The 21,598-nt window shown below is 38.5% G+C and overlaps 1 protein-coding gene across 3 annotated transcripts in view; it reads left to right on the top strand.

Annotated features, from left to right (window-relative positions):
• The window catches only part of CR2 (complement C3d receptor 2), a 35,640-nt gene that overhangs the window by 10,574 nt on the left and 3,468 nt on the right, over positions 1–21,598 (top strand). Inside the window, exons 2-19 of one of the 3 annotated variants that reach the window (XM_003272989.3) lie at positions 1,631–2,017; positions 3,627–3,815; positions 3,900–3,999; positions 4,249–4,331; positions 4,798–5,205; positions 5,849–6,025; positions 6,106–6,196; positions 6,533–6,609; positions 7,881–8,288; positions 8,649–8,825; positions 8,905–8,989; positions 9,327–9,409; positions 9,905–10,297; positions 11,354–11,539; positions 13,013–13,198; positions 14,378–14,401; positions 15,099–15,174; positions 20,617–20,725. In XM_003272989.3, the coding sequence (XP_003273037.2) occupies positions 1,631–2,017; positions 3,627–3,815; positions 3,900–3,999; positions 4,249–4,331; positions 4,798–5,205; positions 5,849–6,025; positions 6,106–6,196; positions 6,533–6,609; positions 7,881–8,288; positions 8,649–8,825; positions 8,905–8,989; positions 9,327–9,409; positions 9,905–10,297; positions 11,354–11,539; positions 13,013–13,198; positions 14,378–14,401; positions 15,099–15,174; positions 20,617–20,707 (3,221 nt within the window). In that variant the 3' untranslated portion in view covers positions 20,708–20,725. The remainder of the gene's footprint in view (positions 1–1,630; positions 2,018–3,626; positions 3,816–3,899; positions 4,000–4,248; positions 4,332–4,797; positions 5,206–5,848; positions 6,026–6,105; positions 6,197–6,532; positions 6,610–7,880; positions 8,289–8,648; positions 8,826–8,904; positions 8,990–9,326; positions 9,410–9,904; positions 10,298–11,353; positions 11,540–13,012; positions 13,199–14,377; positions 14,402–15,098; positions 15,175–20,616; positions 20,726–21,598) is intronic. The other 2 variants (XM_003272988.2, XM_012506813.2) reach the window with 2 other exon arrangements.

The raw sequence follows: 21,598 nt of genomic DNA, 5'->3' as shown, positions 1-21,598 counted from the left end.
AAAGAGGTTTTTATTGTTGTTGTTTGTTTTTTGTTTCTGTTTTTGTTTTTTTTTTTTGAGATGGAGTCTCGCTCAGTCGCCCAGGCTGGAGTGCAATGGCGTGATCTTGGCTCACTGCAACCTCCACCTCCCGGATTCAAGTGATTCTCCTGTCTCAGCCTCCTGAGTAGCTGGGGTTACAGGCATCCAACATCACGCTTGGCTAATTTTTGTATTTTTGTAGAGATGGGGTTTCACCATGTTGACCAGGCTGGTCTTGAACTCTTTACCTCAGGTGATCTGCCTGCCTCAGCCTCCCAAAGTGCTGGGATTACAGATGTGAACCACCACACCCAGCCTAGTTAAAGAGTTTAAAAGTAAACTTTGAAAGTAATATCTAAATGTTGCAGATGTAGGACTTTTTTTCTTTTGTATTTTGGGGCAGTGCTAGATCTGTGTTATTGTAGGAGAAATTAAAAGATGCTTTTGTAAAGCAGCAGATAGCATCAAACTCAATGATTAGAGATTTTTTCATACATATATATATAATTATCACATCTTGTCCATAGGTGTGCTTTGAACATATATATGCCACTCTTCTCTGTCTTCTGGAATGCAGACCAAAGATGTTAAATTTATTCAGTTGAGTATATATTATGTTGCAGATTCTATATGTATAAAGACAACAGTTCTTGAAAGTTACCCTTACTGAAACCAAGTATAGCACTGATGTGATGAAACAGTTTGGCTATATCTTCTTATGTCAGTTCTCACTGAAGACCTCCTCCTGGAGCCAAAGGGAAGTTAACTGAGAGTTCTAGAGGTTGGCAATTTTCCCTGTATTCTGAGACTCCCTCAGAAAAGGTGTGCATAACAAAGTAAATGTAAACAATATCCTTCATGGTTATTAGGACAACTAAATGAAGATATGAGGCCATTATTCAAAACCTCTGTTCACTTCCTGTGGCTTTTTCAAAATGTTCCAGCCTCAAGTCATGACAAATCACCTGTACTGAGGCTCTAGTATCTTCAGCAGCAGGACGAAATGTGGTCATCTCAGCCTGTACCCCCCCAGTTGTGTGTTTGAAGCAGCCATTGAATAATTAGTATGTTCCAGGTATTGTACTTTCTCTGTTCATGTACTTTTAGCACTGGATTCTCACTACACCTTATGAAGTAGTTTGCATTATACTATAGACTAAGAAACTGAAGCTTAAAGAGAGTAAGACTTGCCTGAGGTCACACAGCTATTGAACGACCGTGGGGAGTTGAAACTAGGTCTGCTGAGCTCAAATTCCCCTAATCTATGGTACCTCCCCACATGTAACTATCATGCCACTAATATGTTATTTTCATGTGCTAAATTTGCCTTTTGTTTCATTGTTAAAATTGATTAGACTCAGAACTTTTGGATACATTCTTTTCATTATTATTGTTTGGTCAAGATGATTTATGTTGATCTGTTTGCTGAGGATCAAGAAAAAGGTAAGAATTTAGGAGTTTGGGAGTAAGCAGGGAAGAATTAAACTATACATATTTCTAAGTCTGTTTCTGAAAAAGTTATGTGATCTATATTTGGATATTTTACCTACATTTGAATATTTTATCACCATGATCAGTACGCCTACCAAGTTCGTTTTCTACTTTTCAGGGATTTCTTGTGGCTCTCCTCCTCCTATCCTAAATGGCCGGATTAGTCATTATTCGACCCCCATTGCTGTTGGAACTGTGATAAGGTACATTTGTTCAGCTGGCTTCCGCCTCATTGGAGAAAAAAGTGTATTATGCATAAGTAAAGACAAAGTGGATGGAACCTGGGATAAACCTGCTCCTAAATGTGAATATTTCAACAAATATTCTTCTTGCCCTGAGCCCATAGTACCAGGAGGATACAAAATTAGAGGCTCTACACCCTACAGACATGGTGATTCTGTGACATTCGCCTGTAAAACCAACTTCTCCATGAACGGAAACAAGTCTGTTTGGTGTCAAGCAAATAATATGTGGGGGCCGACACGACTACCAACCTGTGAAAGTGGTGAGTATGAAAAGAAAGCTGGGTTGGGAGGTTGGGGTCTTGCCTTTCTGTGCAGACCATGTTTTGTACCCTCCTGAAGGACAAACAGTGTGAACATGTAATGATGGGGGTGGAAGAAGGAAACAAGGGAAAAGGTGAAAGTTATGTCTTCTTCATTTTTCTTCATGGAGGAATATACCTGCTCGTTCAAAAAACATCAATTGAGCAAAGGAGTTTAAAGTACAATGGAAAAATGTAATTAAACATACCTAATAATTGAGTAGGGTAAGTTTTGCAAGGATGAGGCCAGAGTTTGCTGGGGATGTGGGAATGGGGTGGTTTTCAACTGTGTATCTGTGTTACTGTTAAAATGAGAAGAAAGGTGGGATCTTATAGCAAAAATACACCCAATGGGTTTGAAATTAATGGATAAGTAGCTGCTAATACAGTCTGGCACAGGTGATATCCTGCTCTCTGTGGTCTCTGTAAACACGTTTTGAAGTTATCCACTATTTCCCCAAGTCATCTTCTGAGCCATCACATTTCAAATAAATGCCTTTGAAAATAGGGACCTACTATAAATTCTTCATTCCTTCTCTTTTGGTTTGGTTTATGTTGCTGCTGAAATATAAATCACAATTACAAGAATTGGCAATATTTGACAAAAATTATACTATCAAATTAGGTGTTTATTTTCTTAATAAAGAACAATGTTGGCAAATTTTAAGCAGATTAAAGAGCTGACAAAACTGTTAAATTAGTATAAAATGGGATTCTATTTATTGATCGATTGATTGATAAATAGCCTTGGAGGAAGGAGATCTTATGATAGTTACAAAGCGTAATGGCTGCTAAAAACAATTAAGCCTTTGTAATGATTTAGACAGACGTATATGTATGGACATGGAAGGATATCATATACATGTTGCTAAGTAGAGGAAGTAAGGTATAGAATATGTATTATACACACAAACATAATATAGGTGTATATATGTATCATGCATAGGATCCCAATAAACTATATTACCAATATCTACCAGGATATCCCTTGAAAATGATAGCATGCTACTTTTGGAACAGAGAATAAGCTTAAGGATAGGGTGAGAATATAGGTGAAAATTGACTGTTTTTGGTAATTGAAGTTCTTCACAAGGCAAATGTAATTCATATAATGTAACTAAAAATGAAAAATAATGTACTATTTATGGCTATTTGTGGCATAAAATTGATACACTTAAACCACACCTGTTTGATCTTTAAAAGACTAGGTTGAAAGTTAATACCAACTGGCTACCATAGATCGTGTGTCATTTATTTAGATCTATATCCTAAGTCAGCATCTAGATCAAGCTTGTCCAACTCGCTACCTGTGGACAGCATGTGGCCCAGGATGGCTTTGAATGTGGCCCAACAGAAATTCATAAACTTTCTTAAACCATTATGAGATCTTTTTTGCAATTTTTTTTAGCTCATCAGCTATCATTAGTGTTAGTGTATATTATGTGTGGCCCAAGACAATGTTTCTTCTTCCAATGTGGCCCAGGGAAGCCAAAAGATTGGACCCCCTTGATTATAGATTGTGAAGGATGCATCATCTGACGGCTTTTTTTCCTGGTGTGTGTGTGTAAAGTTTTCCCTCTCAAGTGTCCAGCACTTCCTATGATCCACAATGGACATCACACAAGTGAGAATGTCAGCTCCATTGCTCCGGGATTGTCTGTGACTTACAGCTGTGAATCTGGTTACTTGCTTGTTGGAGAAAAGATCATTAACTGTTTGTCTTCGGGAATATGGAGTGCTGTCCCCCCCACATGTGAAGGTACCCTAAATTTACTATCTATTTTAAGAACCTGGGCTGTTCTGTTATTTGCCATGCATTTCTCATCTTTGATTTGTTTTGCAGAGGCACGCTGTAAACCTCTAGGACGATTTCCCAATGGGAAGGTAAAGGAGCCTCCAATTCTCCGGGTTGGTGTAACTGCAAACTTTTTCTGTGATGAAGGGTAAGTGTCAGGATTATTTATGAGATTTAATTCATTTGGCTTGTGTGTGCATGGTATGGACTGTGAAACCTGCAGAGGGCTCCTCTGTGAGGATCTCTGGGCAGCCTGAGGTAGGGTTATGAGAAGTAATGCTGATAAAAGGAACAGGTGCACACTGATTGAATGAACTTGTCTTGAATTGTAAGTAGAGGCTGCTGTTCTTCAGCACAAACTGCCTAATAGTTCTGAATGACAACCTTCTGTCTCCAGGTATCGACTGCAAGGCCCATCTTCTAGTCGGTGTGTAATTGCTGGACAGGGAGTTGCTTGGACCAAAATGCCAGTATGTGAAGGTAGGCTAGGCAACTATGGTCTGACAGCACTGCATTCTCAGCTTAACTAAAAGCTTTTGGTTCAGTCATTACCTTACAGACTCTTACAGAACACAGAACTCCTAGAGATCTTTAAGGATATGGTCGTCACCAAAGCATCCTTATTTTTTGTTTCCTCAAGTAAAATGGGGTTCCTAGGCTTTCCCTCCTCTGAAAGCTATGTAGACCTTCTAAGTAGGTAGCCAGACCACGTCTGTAAAGAAAATTGTGTATTTGGTAAAAGAAATCAAAGGATCAGCAGAGTACATATACTCAGGAATGAAGCTTGAGAATCATACTTCTAAATTATGTTGCTTTAGCTGCCTTGATTGATTCATTATAGATTCAGATATCACTGTCCTAGGATAGTGGTATCAAGCAGCATCTGGGGCATTCTTTGTTTTCAGTACACCTATGATTTTGTCATTTCTTTCTACAATTTCCCTAGAAATTTTTTGCCCATCACCTCCCCCTATTCTCAATGGAAGACATACAGGCAACTCACTAGCAAATGTCTCATATGGAAACATAGTCACTTACACCTGTGACCCGGACCCAGAGGAAGGAGTGAACTTCATCCTTATTGGAGAGAGCACTCTCCGTTGTACAGTTGATAGTCAGAAGACTGGGACCTGGAGTGGCCCTGCCCCACGCTGTGAACTTTCTACTCCTGCGGTTCAGTGTCCACATCCCCATATCCTAAGAGGCCGAATGGTATCTGGGCAGAAAGATCGATACACCTATAACAACACTGTGATATTTGCTTGCATGTTTGGCTTCACCATGAAGGGCAGCAAGCAAATCCGTTGTAATGCCCAAGGCACATGGGCGCCATCTGCACCAGTCTGTGAAAAGGGTGAGTGTTCCGGTACTCAGAAAAGGTGCTTCTGATTCGTTTTCTGAAAAATTAGAAGAAGGGGTTGTGGGCTTTAAGTAGGGCCTTGTCCGGTTTATACTCCCCTCAAATCTACTAAATCTAATCAATATAAATTTTGTAGAGGGCATTCTTATCACTAGCCCCCCACCATTGTTTTATTTTGTGGGAATATGCTTGGGAAAATAAATGTTAGGAATCACTAAGTTTCCCATTTCTATAGGGGAAAAAAATGAGGAGAAAAATGCTGGTTTGTCTTAATAGTGACTTCTTAAAAGAGAAGTCATTCAGACCCTCATTCCTAGGGATATATCAGAATCTCCCATAAAAAACATACAAGATGATTCCTTATGAAGGGAAGAGACAGGAGAGGAGGTGCAGCACCCAGTGGAAACTGAACAACATCTGCAGCAGCCTAAGTGCAGAAAACAATAACAACAACAAAAAAAATTGGGAAACGGTGATCTAAAATTAAGCAAAGCCGGTCTGCAACATATGTTCTGTATCATACAGCTGACACCAGAGTGGAATTAAAGCATCAATATCAATTTCTTTGGCTCAGTTTCTTTCTGTGGTTGTTTACTTAAGCAGTTATGTTATGTTTTGTTTTTGTCCTTTCATTTAGAATGCCAGGCCCCTCCTAACATCCTCAATGGGCAAAAGGAAGATAGACACATGGTCCGCTTTGACCCTGGAACATCTATAAAATATAGCTGTAACCCTGGCTATGTGCTGGTCGGAGAAGAATCCATACAGTGCACCTCTGAGGGAGTGTGGACAACCCCTGTACCCCGATGCAAAGGTGCCAGGCCTCAAATGTAGACGTTTTGTTAACTTTAAGATTGCCTTGAATTAAATTCTCATCCTAGTCTCTTTTCTTAGTGGCAGAGTGTGAAACTACAGAAAAGCAACTCTTGACAAAACCCCAGCACCAATTTGTTAGACCAGATGTTAACTCTTCTTGTGGTGAAGGGTGAGTGAAGGCTGACTCAGCCTGACCCAAGTCTGGTGTATCAGCACACACTGCAGGCTCTATGTAAGAGTTTGTATCATTACACCCTGCAAGCTCTATGTAAGAGTTTGTCTCATAGGTGCTTGCCTGTCACATGGTCATGGAAGTGTCTATCATACTATTTTTCCATGCGTGGAAATTATGCCTGTGCAATGAGAGGTTGGTGCTGATGTTGGCTACATTTTTGTTGCTATTGCTTCTTGGCCTGAAAGTAGTGAGTCTGCTTGGGAGCCCATGGCTCTTGCCTAACTTAGTGGTCACCTGATGGCAAAATGACATACATGACTCTGTCTCTAGGTACAAGTTAAGTGGGAGTGTTTATCAGGAGTGTCAAGGCACAATTCCTTGGTTTATGGAGATTCGTCTTTGTAAAGGTGAGTAGCAAAAATGATATAGGAGCTGAAATAATGTGAGATCTATACATTTCCTGGGAGATTTTTGTTTTGGGACATGTTATGGGAATTAGAGTATTAGATTCTGTTCTCTTAATTTTGCCAATAGTTATGGTTGCACAATTTTGCCATGTCTTTCTTTTGCTACCTTTTTCTTCATCAATAACTTAAATGTACTTGGTTACTGATTCTATTTTGTGGTTTATGATTATGGGAATAATGACAGCAGTGAGTATATGAGCCACCATCTTAATTTTGGGTATACCACAGTTTAGTGGAGAGAGTAAGGGATAGGTGTCAGATCTGAATTCACATTCTGTCTCTACTGCTTACTAGTGTGAGACCTTGGACCACTTGTACAACTCCTCTGAAACCCTAGCCTCTCTTCTGTAAAGTTTGCATAAGACTACAGACTAGGAAGTCCAGAGAGTGTAAATAAAAAGTAAAAATGACTGGGCGCAGTGGCCCACGCCTGTAATCCCAGCACTTTGAGAGGCTGAGGGGGGCAGATCACAAGGTCAGGAGATCGAGACCATCCTGGTCAACATGGCAAAACCCCGTCTCTACTAAAAATACAAAAAATTAGCTGGGTGTTGTGGCATGCACCTGTGGTCCCAGCTACTTGGGAGACTGAGGCAGGAGAATCGATTGAACCCGGGAGGTGGAGATTGCAGTGAGCTGAGATCGCACCATTGCACTCCAGCCTAGGCAACAGAGTGAGACTCCGTCTCGAAAAAAAAGTAAACAGAAATTTAAAAAATTTAAAAAACCCTACAGACTTCAAATTATTCCAATTAAATTGTACTATTGCTACTTTGTGGATGAGGAAACTGCCCATCACAAAGTAGGCACTCATTCAGCAATAAGTTTTCTCAGCTAACCACATAAACCATCATATCACCTCAGCACAGAATAACAAAGAAAGCATAATTCTATTACCCTGTGTCTTTTATTCTCCTATTGCCTAGTTAAAAAGAATCCTTCTTTTAATTAGCAATTTACTACTGGGCCTAACTAACTCATAATGTGATATTGATCAACCACATTCACTTTTAATAAAGATTTTCTTTCCTATGAAATGTGTTTAAATTGAATTTTACATACTTAATGAGCTTTCACACAACTCACATCATGAAAATGTACCCATACCATCCAGGAAACAACAGATCCATAACGAGCTTCATTTGGTAGTTCTTTGTTCTTTGGCATCTAATACAGGAACTCCATTCTACAGTATCTTTTCATCTCCCTAGAAATCACCTGCCCACCACCCCCTGTTATCTACAATGGGACACACACCGGGAGTTCCTTAGAAGATTTTCCATATGGAACCACGGTCACTTACACATGTAACCCCGGGCCAGAAAGAGGAGTGGAATTCAGCCTCATTGGAGAGAGCACCATCCGTTGTACAAGCAATGATCAAGAAAGAGGCACATGGAGTGGCCTTGCTCCCCTATGTAAACTTTCCCTCCTTCCTGTCCAGTGCTCACATGTCCATATTGCAAATGGACGCAAGATATCTGGCAAGGAAGGCCCATATTTCTACAATGACACTGTGACATTCGAGTGTTATGATGGATTTACTTTGAAGGGCAGTAGTCAGATTCGTTGCAAAGCTGATAACACCTGGGATCCTGAAATACCAGTTTGTGAAAAAGGTAAAAACCCAATAAGGGGGGAAAAAGGAGAGATTTACTTAATTATTCTTGTTTATTATCTCCCACCCAAAACTGCCTCATGGAAAGAGGCAAGAGGGGCACAGATTACTTTCCATTTCTTCCATCCTATAATAGATGTTCTCTGTGTGTGTGCATGCAAATACCCTCTTGGATCTGGGATCTATTCAGGGTGGATAATGAGAGAGCCTTTTTAAAGAGCAAACAGCATTCAGTAGTGAATTTGGGCTTCATGATCTTTGGCATCAGAGTTTCAGACCGTCTGTCCAATGTTGTGCACTTAGTGTTCTTGAGTAGAAATTCCTCTGTGTTGGTATTTATGTAGGGAGTTTTTCTCTTCAGGCTGCCAGCCACCTCCTGGGCTCCACCATGGTCATCATACAGGTGGAAATACGGTCTTCTTTGTCTCTGGGATGACTGTAGACTACACTTGTGACCCTGGCTACTTGCTTGTGGGAAACAAATCCATTCACTGTATGCCCTCAGGAAATTGGAGTCCTTCTGCCCCACGGTGTGAAGGTACTTTCAGTTCCAGAGTTGTCCTTCTTTTTGATATGAGACATCTATCAATACTGTAATTCCATCCTTGCTTCTCCAGAAACATGCCAGCCTGTGAGAGAGGATCTTCAAGAACTTCCAGTTGGTTCACGTGTGGAGCTAGTTAATACGTCCTGCCAAGATGGGTGAGTATGAAGTGGTCTATTCTGAGAAAAGGTCTCAACCTTGTTTTGTGGATTAACTCGACCTTCAACTTGTCTTGGTGGCATCCTTTAGAGGCTCCTCATTGTCACATGCATGGAGAATATGAGGTTCCAATGGCCTAACTAGCAACTCTGACTCTTCAGTCCTTTCTTGACATGGAAAGGGCTTGCTTAACTCAAAAGTAGTTTTTTTACTTGGAGAACCTAGAATTTCAACTCCTCTCTGCCAAAGTTCTTATTTAGAAGTCCCTTTTTGCATGTGGTTTAAAGAGATATGACATTGGGAACAGGAAATGCATTATAATCTGTCTCTCTGTAGGTACCAGTTGACTGGACATGCTTATCAGACGTGTCAAGATGCTGAAAATGGAATTTGGTTCAAAAAGATTCCACTTTGTAAAGGCAAGTTAGAAAAAATAAAAGCCTGACCATAGTAATGGAGGATTAGAGAGGGCAGGCCACTGAAGAATTTGTTTACTGCTGCTTCAGCAGTCTTAGGCGTCTCCCTCATTGGAGGTCAGATAAGAAAAATCTTATGGTGTTGGTCAGCGTTGACACTGAGAAACAACATTGTCAAGTAGGAGCTATTTTCCATGCATCTGCTAATTTTGCTAACAATAACAAAATATATAGCCCATATTCCTAGGTCATGGGAACATAGCTGTATTTCTTTCTTCCTTCACACTTTATTTTCTGAATTTTTATGGAGTATATAGTACTCATATAATCACATTTAATAAAGCTGTTTTTTAAAAAAGCATAATCCATATTCCAAAATTTAAGTTATTTTCTAGTTATGTGAAATATATGCAGTTGTGTATTGTCATTTGTATCTGAATGAAGACCGCTCACCTTGAGGTACTAGCTGAAGTAGAACTCCCTAAATCTCTTCTGCAGTTATTCGCTGTCACCCTCCACCAGTGATTGCCAATGGGAAGCACACAGGCATGATGGCAGAAAACTTTCTATATGGAAATGAAGTCTCTTATGAATGTGACCAAGGATTCTATCTCCTGGGAGAGAAAAAATTGCAGTGCAGAAGTGATTCTAAAGGACATGGATCTTGGAGCGGGCCTTCCCCACAGTGCTTACGATCTCCTCCTGTGACTCGCTGCCCTAACCCAGAAGTCAAACATGGGTACAAGCTCAATAAAACGCATTCTGCATATTCCCACAATGACATAGTGTATGTTGACTGCAATCCCGGCTTCATCATGAACGGTAGTCGCGTGATTAGGTGTCATACTGATAACACATGGGTGCCAGGTGTGCCAACTTGTATCAAAAAAGGTAAGATACTTGGAAGGGATAAATTATGGGATGTTGTACAGAATAAAGAAAAAAGGTTTTGAATCTGCACTTGACATTCTGCCTAAAGAAAGGCATCTAAGAGCTAAGGCAGTTATATTGTTTTACAAGATATCTGCCTTTTCCTATCTTCTCACTTGATTGTTTGTTTTCTCTTTCCTTTCTCAGTGTATTGAGCAATAAATAGTACATGAAAGGATAATGGCTAACTTCCAAATTGATAGCGTCTCCAAAATTGTTATTGTTATGACTTTAATATAAGAAAAATGCACATACATTTTTGGCAAATGTTTGGCAGTAATATTGCTAATAATTTGATATTTAAGGCTATGTTGCCAGCCAGAAAGAGAACTTTGGGTGTTCTGGAGAATTAATTGGCCCTCCAACCCATTGAGTTGTCTTTCTTGTAATTGTAGTTATCATTTGGCAGCCTTATTCCTGTCCGTGTCTCCTTCCTATCTACAGCAGAGGCTGCTGATTGGCAACCCGAGAACTGGAATTCAGCTCCACAGAATGGTTGTCTTTGGCCAGCACAGTAATCTTAGGTGAAACCCATCTTCAGTTTAAGATAAATAGTGAGCTGGTGAGCCACGAGAGCCCCCTTTGCTTCCCAGCAAGGCACCAGTAACTTGAGCTGAGCAGTGGCTGCCACTTTTAGAAGGACAGGGGCTCTCTGACTTGTCGTATCTGGTGGCTTCACTTTCTAGCTCTCGTAGACATTTGAAGGTGTAACCATGTGTGCTATTTAAAAGGAAAAGAAAAGAAAACTGTTGGCTGATGGATTACCATTGTGAACTGTATCCATTAATGTTTCATTATCTTATTTTTTAACACTTTTCTTCAAATCATATTGGCTATCAGTAGGAAATGCAAATCTCCATCCAGTGTTGCTGGTCTGGGTGGAATGAATGAATGTTTTTGGATACCAGTTAGTTGGCTTGTTGCTTCTGGCCTTCCTGAATCACTATCACCCAGAGATAGTGCAGGCTATGTGTTCCTCTGTGCTGAGTTAAAGACCCTTTCTTATTGGTGTCTAAGCCTTCATAGGGTGTCAACCTCCGCCTAAGACCCCCAACGGGAACCATACTGGTGGAAACATAGCCCGGTTTTCCCCTGGAATGTCAATCCTGTACAGCTGCGACCAAGGCTACCTACTGGTGGGAGAGGCACTCCTTCTTTGCACACATGACGGAACCTGGAGCCAACCCCCCCCTCATTGTAAAGGTGCTTTGTCTATTTTTTAATTCTTATTTTTATATCAAATTTGTGCCAAATAGATATATTCAGTTGGGTACTTTCAACTTAAAATAGCCAAAGAAATGAATTAACTGCCTCATTACATTAAATGCTTTAATTAGATTAATATAGTCATTAATCTAAATATCTCAAAATAAGAAAAAATGTCTCAGGCTGTAGTCTATCTGGTGAATGACCACTTGTGTAGTCATTTACACATAAAAAGTTGGAGTTATGTCTGTAAATTAAACAACCAAAGCACAGATTGTATTTACACACTGTAGTTACAGTTATGTTAAGTGTGTATTTGATAAAGTACCAATAAAAAGCACAGCAATCTTTTGAGAATATTTACTGAGTGTTGGTGGGATTATGGGTACATTTTTAATAAAACTTTCAGAAAGTCATTTTCATTATCATAAACAGTGCATATGAAATATGACCAGTAAATTAGTATCTAGTATTTGTTGAACGCTTTTTACTCTATGCCAGACACTGTGCACAGCACCTTACATGCATTCTCTCATTTAGTCTTCATGAGAGCCACATGAGGTTGGTGCCATGCTTATCCCTGTTTTATAGATGAGGTTTCAGTAGCATGGAGAGATTTGGAACTTACCCAAAGTCACACATCTAGGAAGTACTAGAGCCAGGCTTCAAATCCAAGATCTCACTGTGTTAATCCATTCTCACACTGCTAATAAAGACATGTCCGAAACTGGGTAATTTATAAAGGAAAGAGGTTTAATGGAATCACAGTTCCACATGGCTGGGGAAGCCTCACAATCATGGCGGAAGGTGAAGGAGGAGCAAAGGCACATCTGACATGATGGCAGGCAAGAGAGCATGTGCAGGAAAACTGTCCTTTATAAACCATCAGATCTCATGAGACTTATTTACCATCACAAAAACAACACAGGAAACCCCACCCCCATGATCCAATGACCTCTCACGAGGTCCCTCCCATGACACATGGGGATTATGGGAACTACAATTCAACATGAGATTTGAGTGGGGACACAGCCAAACCATATCACTCACACTATTGATGACTACACTGAAAAGAAGAAAGAAATGAGAAAGCATGCACATGTATGAAGAATTAGAGAGTAAAACTAGAAGCAGAAAAAAAAAACAGTAATACAGAATACTTCATAATATTACCCATTCAGCCCTCACCATTTCTCCAAGAGCCATTAAAATTATCCATCACTGTTTGGATAGAAACTGAAGCAAAAAACAAAAATATAATCTTGCTTAAATTACCCAAAGGTTATTGAGATAGAGGGCTGACAGTAAAAGATTGTGTGTAGGATATTGTCTTATCCTGTTTCAGTGCAGCTTTCCTTACTGAGAGTGAAACAGGTTGGTTTTATAAATCTTTCTATTAAGGGAAATCTCTGCTTTCTTGGTAAAAGGCCAAAATATGACTGTGCTTGAATTAGATTTCTTTAATTTCAGAGGTAAACTGTAGCTCACCAGCAGATATTGATGGAATCCAGAAAGGGCTGGAACCAAGGAAAATGTATCAGTATGGAGCTGTTGTAACTCTGGAGTGTGAAGATGGGTACGTGCTGGAAGGCAGTCCCCAGAGCCAGTGCCAATCGGATCACCAATGGAACCCTCCCCTGGCGGTTTGCAGATCCCGTAAGTACCAAGGGTTTCACCACCACTTGTAACTGGCTAACGGAGAGAAGAGAGTGAGGGTTTCCCTCAATGTGGAGAGTCCTGGGTTTTAAATTGACATAGGTTTGTGACCAGTTGTATAATTACAGAGGAACTTGAAGTCAGTGGTCTATTCTAGAAAAAGCACAGCTTGGCCAGGTCTGTGACTCCTGCCTGTGATACCAGAATTTTGAGAGGCTGAGGCAGGAGGATTGCCTGAGCCTAGGAGTTTAAGACCAGCCTGGGCAATGTAGTGAGACCTGGTCTCTACCAAAAAAAAAAAAAAAAATAGCCAGGCATGGAGGTGTGCACCTGTGGCCCCAGCTACTCGGGAAGCTGAGATGGGAGGATCACTTCAGCCCAGGAGGTCAAAGCTGCAGTGAACTGTGATTGCACCACTGCACTCTAGCCTGGGCGATAGAGTAAGACCCTGTCAAAAAAAAAAAAAAACAAAAAAAAAACTAAGAAATAAAATAAAATAAAAAAGAAAAAGGAAAAGAAAAAACACAGCTTCCTTAGGATGGAGAAGGTGAAGAAAAGAAAATAGAGAGAAACACTAATTTAAAAGGATCAAAAATGTGAAACAAGCAACCTGACATTTTGAAAGGAGTTGCTGCATAGACCATCCTACATGCTGAATCTGAGTTAATAAGTGCTTACAATTTGACAGGGAACTCCAGAAATAGATTAAATAACTAGTTGTTACAGTTAATATTTGCATTCTAATCTGAGAAATATCTGATTATAAAGTTGAGTATATTGGTTTTGTCATTGGTGAACTCCCCCAATCTACTTAGAGTGAAAAAAAAAAAGGCCAGTGAGTTGTTACGTAAGAAACAAGTGGGATAACTCAAGGTTCCAATACATCTTTTTTATCTGTTGTTTTTTGTTTTTGTTTTTGTTTTTAAAATAGACACAAGGTCTCACTATGTTGCCCAGGTTGGTCTCAAACTCCTGAGCTCAAGTGATCTTCCCACCTTGGTCTCTCAAAGTGCTAGGATTACAGGCATGTGCCACTGTGCCTGGCCCCAATACATCTTTTAAGTCGACTTGGAAGGGAGCTAGAGTGTTGATTTCTGGGACATTACCATGAAACATGGGGCTACATTGAATTATGACAGTATACTGATAATCATTTTCATGATTTTGTACTATTTTTAGGTTCACTTGCTCCTGTCCTTTGTGGTAAGTCTTCTTAAATACTTGAAGAAAAGCTCTTATAACATTTTTTTAAAATATGTAATGCTAGAGGTCCTATATCCTATCTGATGATATATTTAACTCATAGAGAATGTTCTCTTTTTGGTGTTTTAAAGATACTTCAATGTACATGTCACATTACAAAATGTCACTTTGGCATAGAGTTGGATAAATTATTTGAACAACCAGCACTTTCTTCTGTTTAAATTGATATTTTAGTTTTTATTAACTGTTGGTGTTTGGCTTTATTTGGTCTGTTGAAATAGGCAGGCTTCTTCTGCTGTAGCAAAATATGTTTCACAGCTGAGAGTTAAATGTTGTTATGCAAAATTATAAGAACCTGGTGTCCTGTGCTCCTAATTTCTATTCTTGAGATTTCTCTCGTCACCTCAGTGACAAGATTGTTACTAATAAAACTAAAAGGAACAGAAAAACTCAATGGAAAGTTACTGGAACCTTGTGGTCATGCACTTGGTGCTTTAGATTAAACGTGGACTGGATCAAATTAGAAAAACCTTAAGCTCAACTATGATTATTCAGGAATTCAGCATTTATGTCCAAGAAGAGTTAAGTATGAGTCACATAACATTTTCCCCACCACTAGCAATAGGCCCTACAATCAGTCAGAACAATGTAGGTGATAGTCTTCTGGCATTTGATACTTGCTGGATTTTTCTTCTAGGTATTACTGCGGGTTTGATACTTCTTGCCTTCTTGATTGTTGTTACCTTATACATGGTATCAAAACACAGAGAACGGTAAGTTCAAATGCAAATACATGCTTGACCAACATGCACAAATGGTTTTGGCTTCTTGTCTGAAACTAAACACAGAAGCACAAGTTATGTGAAATAAATACTGCAATGTGATAACTAAATGAAGTATCTCGTGCTATACAAAAGGAAGCCCTTTCTGTAGGACTTAAGAGATATCAAACACTTAGCTTATTTTATTGAACAACGTTTATTCAGATAGTATATTGTAAATAAATCTAGAGAATAGGAAAAAAAATCCCAGTGGGAACAACTGCAAATATTTTGGTGTATTCCTACCTGATCTTTTTCGTATATTTTTTCTCTCTTTAAACTGAAATTTTGTCATTTTCATCTTCTGTCTTGATTTTTTTCATTTAGACTCATGTTTATATTTTTATGTCTTTAAGTCATGTTTTCAGTTACTAAATAGCATATTATTCTACTCTGTGTATTTATGTATGTATTTATGTGTTTTAAGTTCCTTCCAAATTTACTTTAATAATATATAAAGATAGGAGTAACACCTTTGGCTAAACCTTTTTTCATACCCACTTATTTCCTTAGAATAGATTTCCAGAATTACTAAAGATAAGTGCATGAGCATTTAATATACTTGATAACTATTGTCAGATGACTTGCCAGAAAGTTTGTTCTTAGTAATAGTTAATGTACCTGGATATGTTGTTTCTCAACCCCTTTTCCTGCTTCATTGATTTGCCTGTTCCATTACAAACCACTTTGTGTTGAATTAATACCTTTATGTTATTATATCTGGTAAGGCAAGAATTCACACTACAATTTTATAGGACTTTCCTCAATATTATCTTCTGTTTGTTCCTATAGGTGATTTTTAGAATCATTTGTAATTTCAAAAAACAATTGTGATTATATTTAAGTCTATAGATTAATTTGTTAGAAATTGGCATCTTTTCTGTAATGTCTTCTCATTCAGAAACATACTAGGTCTTTCCATTTGATCAAGTAATCTTTTCTCTCCCTTAGTCATTTTCATGATTACTTAATATTAACTGTATTACTACATTTCTATGTTTTGGTATGTTATGTTTTCTTATCCAGAAATTAGATATATTTTTACATATTATTTTAAATTATTTTTAAACATCTGAATCCATTAGGAATTTATTTTATGGTATGGTAGTTGAAGTAAACCCACTTGTACTTTTTTTCCCTATATATTCAATTTTTTCAAAACCTGTTTTGAGTAAACCATCCCTTCACCATTGGTTCATAGTTTTCTTTATTAGATGAAGCATGCCTATTCAATTCTTATGTACACTGGGGCTTATGTCAGAGATATCTGACATAGATATGCAAGATAGATTATATTCCACTGATCGGCCTGTCTCTATGAGCCAGAGCTACTCTATTAATAAATGTAGCTTTATAATAGCTTTTTCCGAGATATGTTTCCCCACTTTAAAACTATTTTGAAATTTTCTTCTATTTATTTTTGCAGATAGGCTATAGAATTATTTGCAAGACAACTACACCTCCCATACCCTAGAAAAATAAAATGTTAGATCATTGATAGGAAGTGCCTTAAACCTACGTATTTATTTGGGAAGAACTGACCTCTTCATGATATTCACAATTTCCTTCCAGAAATACCAGATGACTAATTATTCAGATGTTTTGTTATATCTCAGTTAAAATTTAATATATTACCTTATATAAGCTACATAGACATAAAAGTATCTTATTGCTTTATAAATAGTATCATTTGTGGTTATGTCTTATAAGTAATTACAAATGATATCTAGGAAAGTCTATCTTTATACAATCATTAATTCTAATAGCTTTTCAGTGAGTTACCCAGTCATCTAAGTAGAAAACTATATTTTCTACCAATTATTATTATTGGTAGAAATAATTTCTACCTCATATCTACTGATTATACATTTTCATTTATTTGTTTTTGTCTCATTTCACTGAGAACAATTTTAAGGAAAATCTTCAGTAATATTAGGGAATATTGGCATATTTTAACCTTTATTTTTAATATAAAGCCTCCAGTGTTTTATCACTAAAAATGATACTGCATCCTTTTTTCTTTTCTATGTTACAAAAAGTGTATTTCTAGTCATAAAAGTTGTTTTTCCCTATTTAAAATCACTGAAAAGTCTTGTTTCCCTTCTTTAAACGTATCTTTTATATCACTATAAATATTTGCATAAGTTTTTAAAATACAAAAGTAAATATGCTTGTTGTAGCAAATTAAATTGTTTATAAAGAAACTGAATAGTCTCTTCCACTGCACAACTGCTGGTGCCTTCAAGTCCAACATATTAAGTTAGTGGATGTCAGCAATTTGCTGTAGATACTCTCATATGTTGCTCTATCTAGTATATACATGCATGGCTTTTAAAACATTTGAGCAGTAATGTTAGAGAAATAGAAGTCATGTGAAGAGAGGAATGACCACGTCCATTCATTCTTTTCTTACACAACAACGGCTGAGTGCCTACTATGTCTTAGCACTATACTAAGCTAGAATCACACAGCCTAGTAGCATATGGCCTCTGTCACCAAGGAGGTCACAGCCTGGTAAAGGAGGACAAGCATGTCGCTAAACAAGTACCATAAAATAATGTCGCCATGGTGGATCATATGATATTTGGTGAGGATGCAAAGCAAATGGTCAATATTTGGGAGTTTTAATCAGGGAAAGTTTCAACGTGGAAGAGATGTTTCAGGTGAGCCCCAAGAGAGTGTAGACAAGGAGAGAAAGGCATTCCAGACAGAAAGAGCAGTTTGAATAAAGGCCCAGAGGCTTGGCTTTCCATTATGTTTGTGAGAACTACATAACCCATTTGAAATGGCTAGGAAATAGTGTGTGTATGATGGTGATTGAAGGCAAAAGTGGTATAGCTTTAGGTGGAGACATGCCATTAAATTAAAAAAAAAAATAAAACCCTGACACATAAATCTTGTGGAAGCTGTGGAATACTGATAGGTGCAAAGGATACATTTTTAGCAAAGCATACCATCAGGTGTTGGCCTCGGAAGTTATGTGTGCATAGGTTTGTGACTCTTTGTACATGTTAGTGTTAGGGCAGATAATCCAATGAAGTCTTACCAACTCTCAGGTAGCTCCGAGTGGGGAGATGACCAAGTCATGCCACCTAAAACATGTCACCAAAAAGCTCCAGCAAAATTTCTTTCGCATGCCAAGTCCCCTGGATCTATCATTTACCCTGCCACCAGTGCCATCTGATGCCATGGCTCAGTTATGTAATTCCTAGAATAGGCTCAGACATGAAGGGTTTGCACTGAAACTATGTACTGAGGGTATCTACAAACCCGGGCAGTTTGTTCCAGGCTGGAGGCGGGAGGGTGAGGCCTGCCTATGGGGTTCTGGCTGTGCTGTACAGTTAGCGTGTACTTACAGTGTAGAGTTTACCAGAGTGTGTACCACACAACCCTGCTTTCATGAATGACTTCAGAAAAAAAGGGTGTTCTATGGCAAATAAGATTTAGACATACTGCCACTGTATTTTTTTCTTATGGAGAATCACAAGGACCATGAGAATATTTAATAAGAGGTTCTTTGCTATCAAGAGGACAGGATTTCCAGGACTTGGTGACATGCTGGATGTGGGGAGAAGGAGGCACATAGAATGGCTCACATGAAGGCGATGAGGTGGACTCCCTGACTCACTAAAAGAGGAGAGGGGCAGGTTTGTGGGGGAAGATGAGGAGTTTGGTTCTGACCTGGTACTCTGAGGTACTCATGATTTAGGACTTGGGAGAAGGGTCTGGACTCGGGTGGGTGACGCTTAAATCACAGTGGAAGCTGTGGGACCAAAAAGAACAGAATAGATAAAAATTGGGTTGAGAACAGCCCTCAGAAGAACAGTAATGTTCAAAAGGTAGAAAGTGAAGGAAGAGAGGCAGAGGGAAAACTAGGAGAGAGTAGTGTCACAGAATTCAAGGAGAAAAGGGTCTCAAAAAAATAGGGATGTCATTTGCAGGGCCTTCCTCATAGGAAGTCACAAGATAATTTCAGCCAAGAGTAATTAGAAATGTAAATACATAGAAAATACAGTCTCTATCTCTTTCCTTCATGCTGCTGAGTTTGCTATCAGAGCAATGCATGTGTATAAAAATTTGCAAATTTGGGGAATGCTTACAAGTGCAAATAATTTATAATATTCCAGTCTAATTATTGTTTATTAATATGATTATACATGTACTATACTTAAGTGCCTCAACTGATATGAACCAAACATACCTGTTTAACCAGATTCCTAGTTGTCATTCATTTGTTTTATTTCCATTTGCTAACCCACTTCAATTGATTTTCCAATAATTGATATAGATATTTGAATGGCCTGAAATGCTTTTTGTAAATGAGATGAGTAATCATTTAAAAATGAATGTCTAGTGACAATATTAAATATTTTGAAAAGCCATCTAAACACTTGAAAGATACTATGCTATTCTTTTCTAGTCATCTAAGGTATTGTAACAAAGCTTAAATCTCACATTGACCTACAAATTACTGTTTTATAGTCTTCTTAACGTATCTCCTATACACGGAACTCTTCAATATTGTAGTGAGTGACATGCTGTCAGTGTCCTTAGCAGTATTCTTTCTTCCCCAGTAATTTTGTATTATGTTATTTTAGAGCTCTACATGGTAGTATAATCACATTTTATTGTCTTTTAGTAATTCTGGCAAAGTGGTTTTAGAAGCACAATGAAATACGTGTGCTTTTGAAGAAGGAAAGTAAAAACATTCTCTTCAAACTCGTTTAAAGCTTTTAAGTTAGACTAGAAGATTGAGTCCCAAAAGGGTATAGTTGTGATCAGATTCTAAAATCTGATCTAAAATCTAAAAAGAACTTATTTTTGCTTCTTTTCTTCAATTTGGAAGTTGTAGTTGTTAGTCATTAAGCGTCCTGGATCCTAGGGTAAAGGTGCCTATTGTCAGCCTCTGACTTGAACACTTATAAGCCTAGATCATTAATTTTTTATGTGCCTTTCCAAAAAAATGGAGTTACAGTGTTTACACTTCATAGGATAAAAACAATAAAAATGAAATAATCACAGAAAACCAAACACTGTATGTTCTCACTTGTAAGTGAAAGTTGAACAATGAACACATGTGGGCACAGGGAGGGAAACATCACACACTGGGGCCTTTCACAGGGTTGGGGGCTGGGGGAGGACAGCATTAGGAGAAATACCTAATGTAGATGATGGGTTGATGGGTGCAGCAAACCACCGTGGCACATGTATACCTATGTAACAAACCTGCACATTCTGCACATGTACCCCAGAACTTACAGTATAATTTTAAAAAATGAAACCATCCACAAAAGTACTTACCATGTGTTGGGAATTATGGAAAGCAAACAACTGCTACATTGAAACATAGTCAATGAGTAAAGATATTACTTTTTTCTTTCTTCTTCTGTTTAGCAATTATTATACAAATACCAGCCAGAAAGAAGCTTTTCATTTAGAAGCACGAGAAGTATATTCTGTTGATCCATACAACCCAGCAAGCTGATCAGAAGACAAACTGGTGGTATGTAATGAAATGGAAATATTAATTTACATATAAAATTTCCTTCAACTTGTATTTATCAATAAGCATAGCATTCATGGTGTATATACATGCTTCTTACTATTGCACAAGTCTTCAGTAATCATGCATAGCAATTGTTCATTTACCTACTTCATTTTGCCAACTAATGTTCCAATTTTTTAATCCATTCATCCATTCAACAAATATTAAACTAAATAGCAAAACAACTAAGAATAAAATAAATAAGATGATAGGCATTATATAGAGACATAATAAAGCAGGCAAGGGGGATAAAGAGAACAGGGTGGTCGCAAGGGAAGCTCTTACTAAGAGAATGTCATTTGAGAAAAAACTCAAGGGAAGTAAAGAGCCAGGGCCAGCCATGGTGGCTCACGCCTGTAATCCCAGCACTTTGGGAGGCTGAGGCGGGCAGATCACTCGAGGTCAAGAGTTTGAGACCAGTCTGTTCAACATGGTAAAACCCTGTCTCTACTAAAAATACAAAAATTAGCCAAGCGTGATGGTGTGCACCTGTGGTCCCAGCTACTCAGGAGGCTGAGGCAGGAGAATCACTTGAGCCTAGGAGGTGGAGGTTGCAGTAAGCCAAGACTGTGCCACTGCACCCCAGCCTGGACAACAGAGCAAGACTGCATCTCAAAAAAAAAAAAAAAATGCCAGCCAAGTGGCCATATGGGGGAGGAGGATTCCAGAAAGAACAGTAGGTGCAAAGGCCATAAGGCAGTGTGTGCCAGCTGTGTTGGTGGCACAGCAAGGAGGCCAGTGTGGCCTAGAGTTGTAGAGATGAAATCAGAGAGATGGGGGTGGGATGTGGGGGAGAGGATGATCGTACAAAGTCTGTAATGGGATGGTGGG

This window comes from Nomascus leucogenys, chromosome 5 (genome assembly GCF_006542625.1).
Source record: "Nomascus leucogenys isolate Asia chromosome 5, Asia_NLE_v1, whole genome shotgun sequence".
In the NCBI taxonomy this organism is placed as follows: domain Eukaryota; kingdom Metazoa; phylum Chordata; class Mammalia; order Primates; family Hylobatidae; genus Nomascus; species Nomascus leucogenys.
The sequence above is the reverse complement of the archived record's forward strand: the minus strand, read 5'-3'. Positions and strand labels throughout refer to the sequence as shown.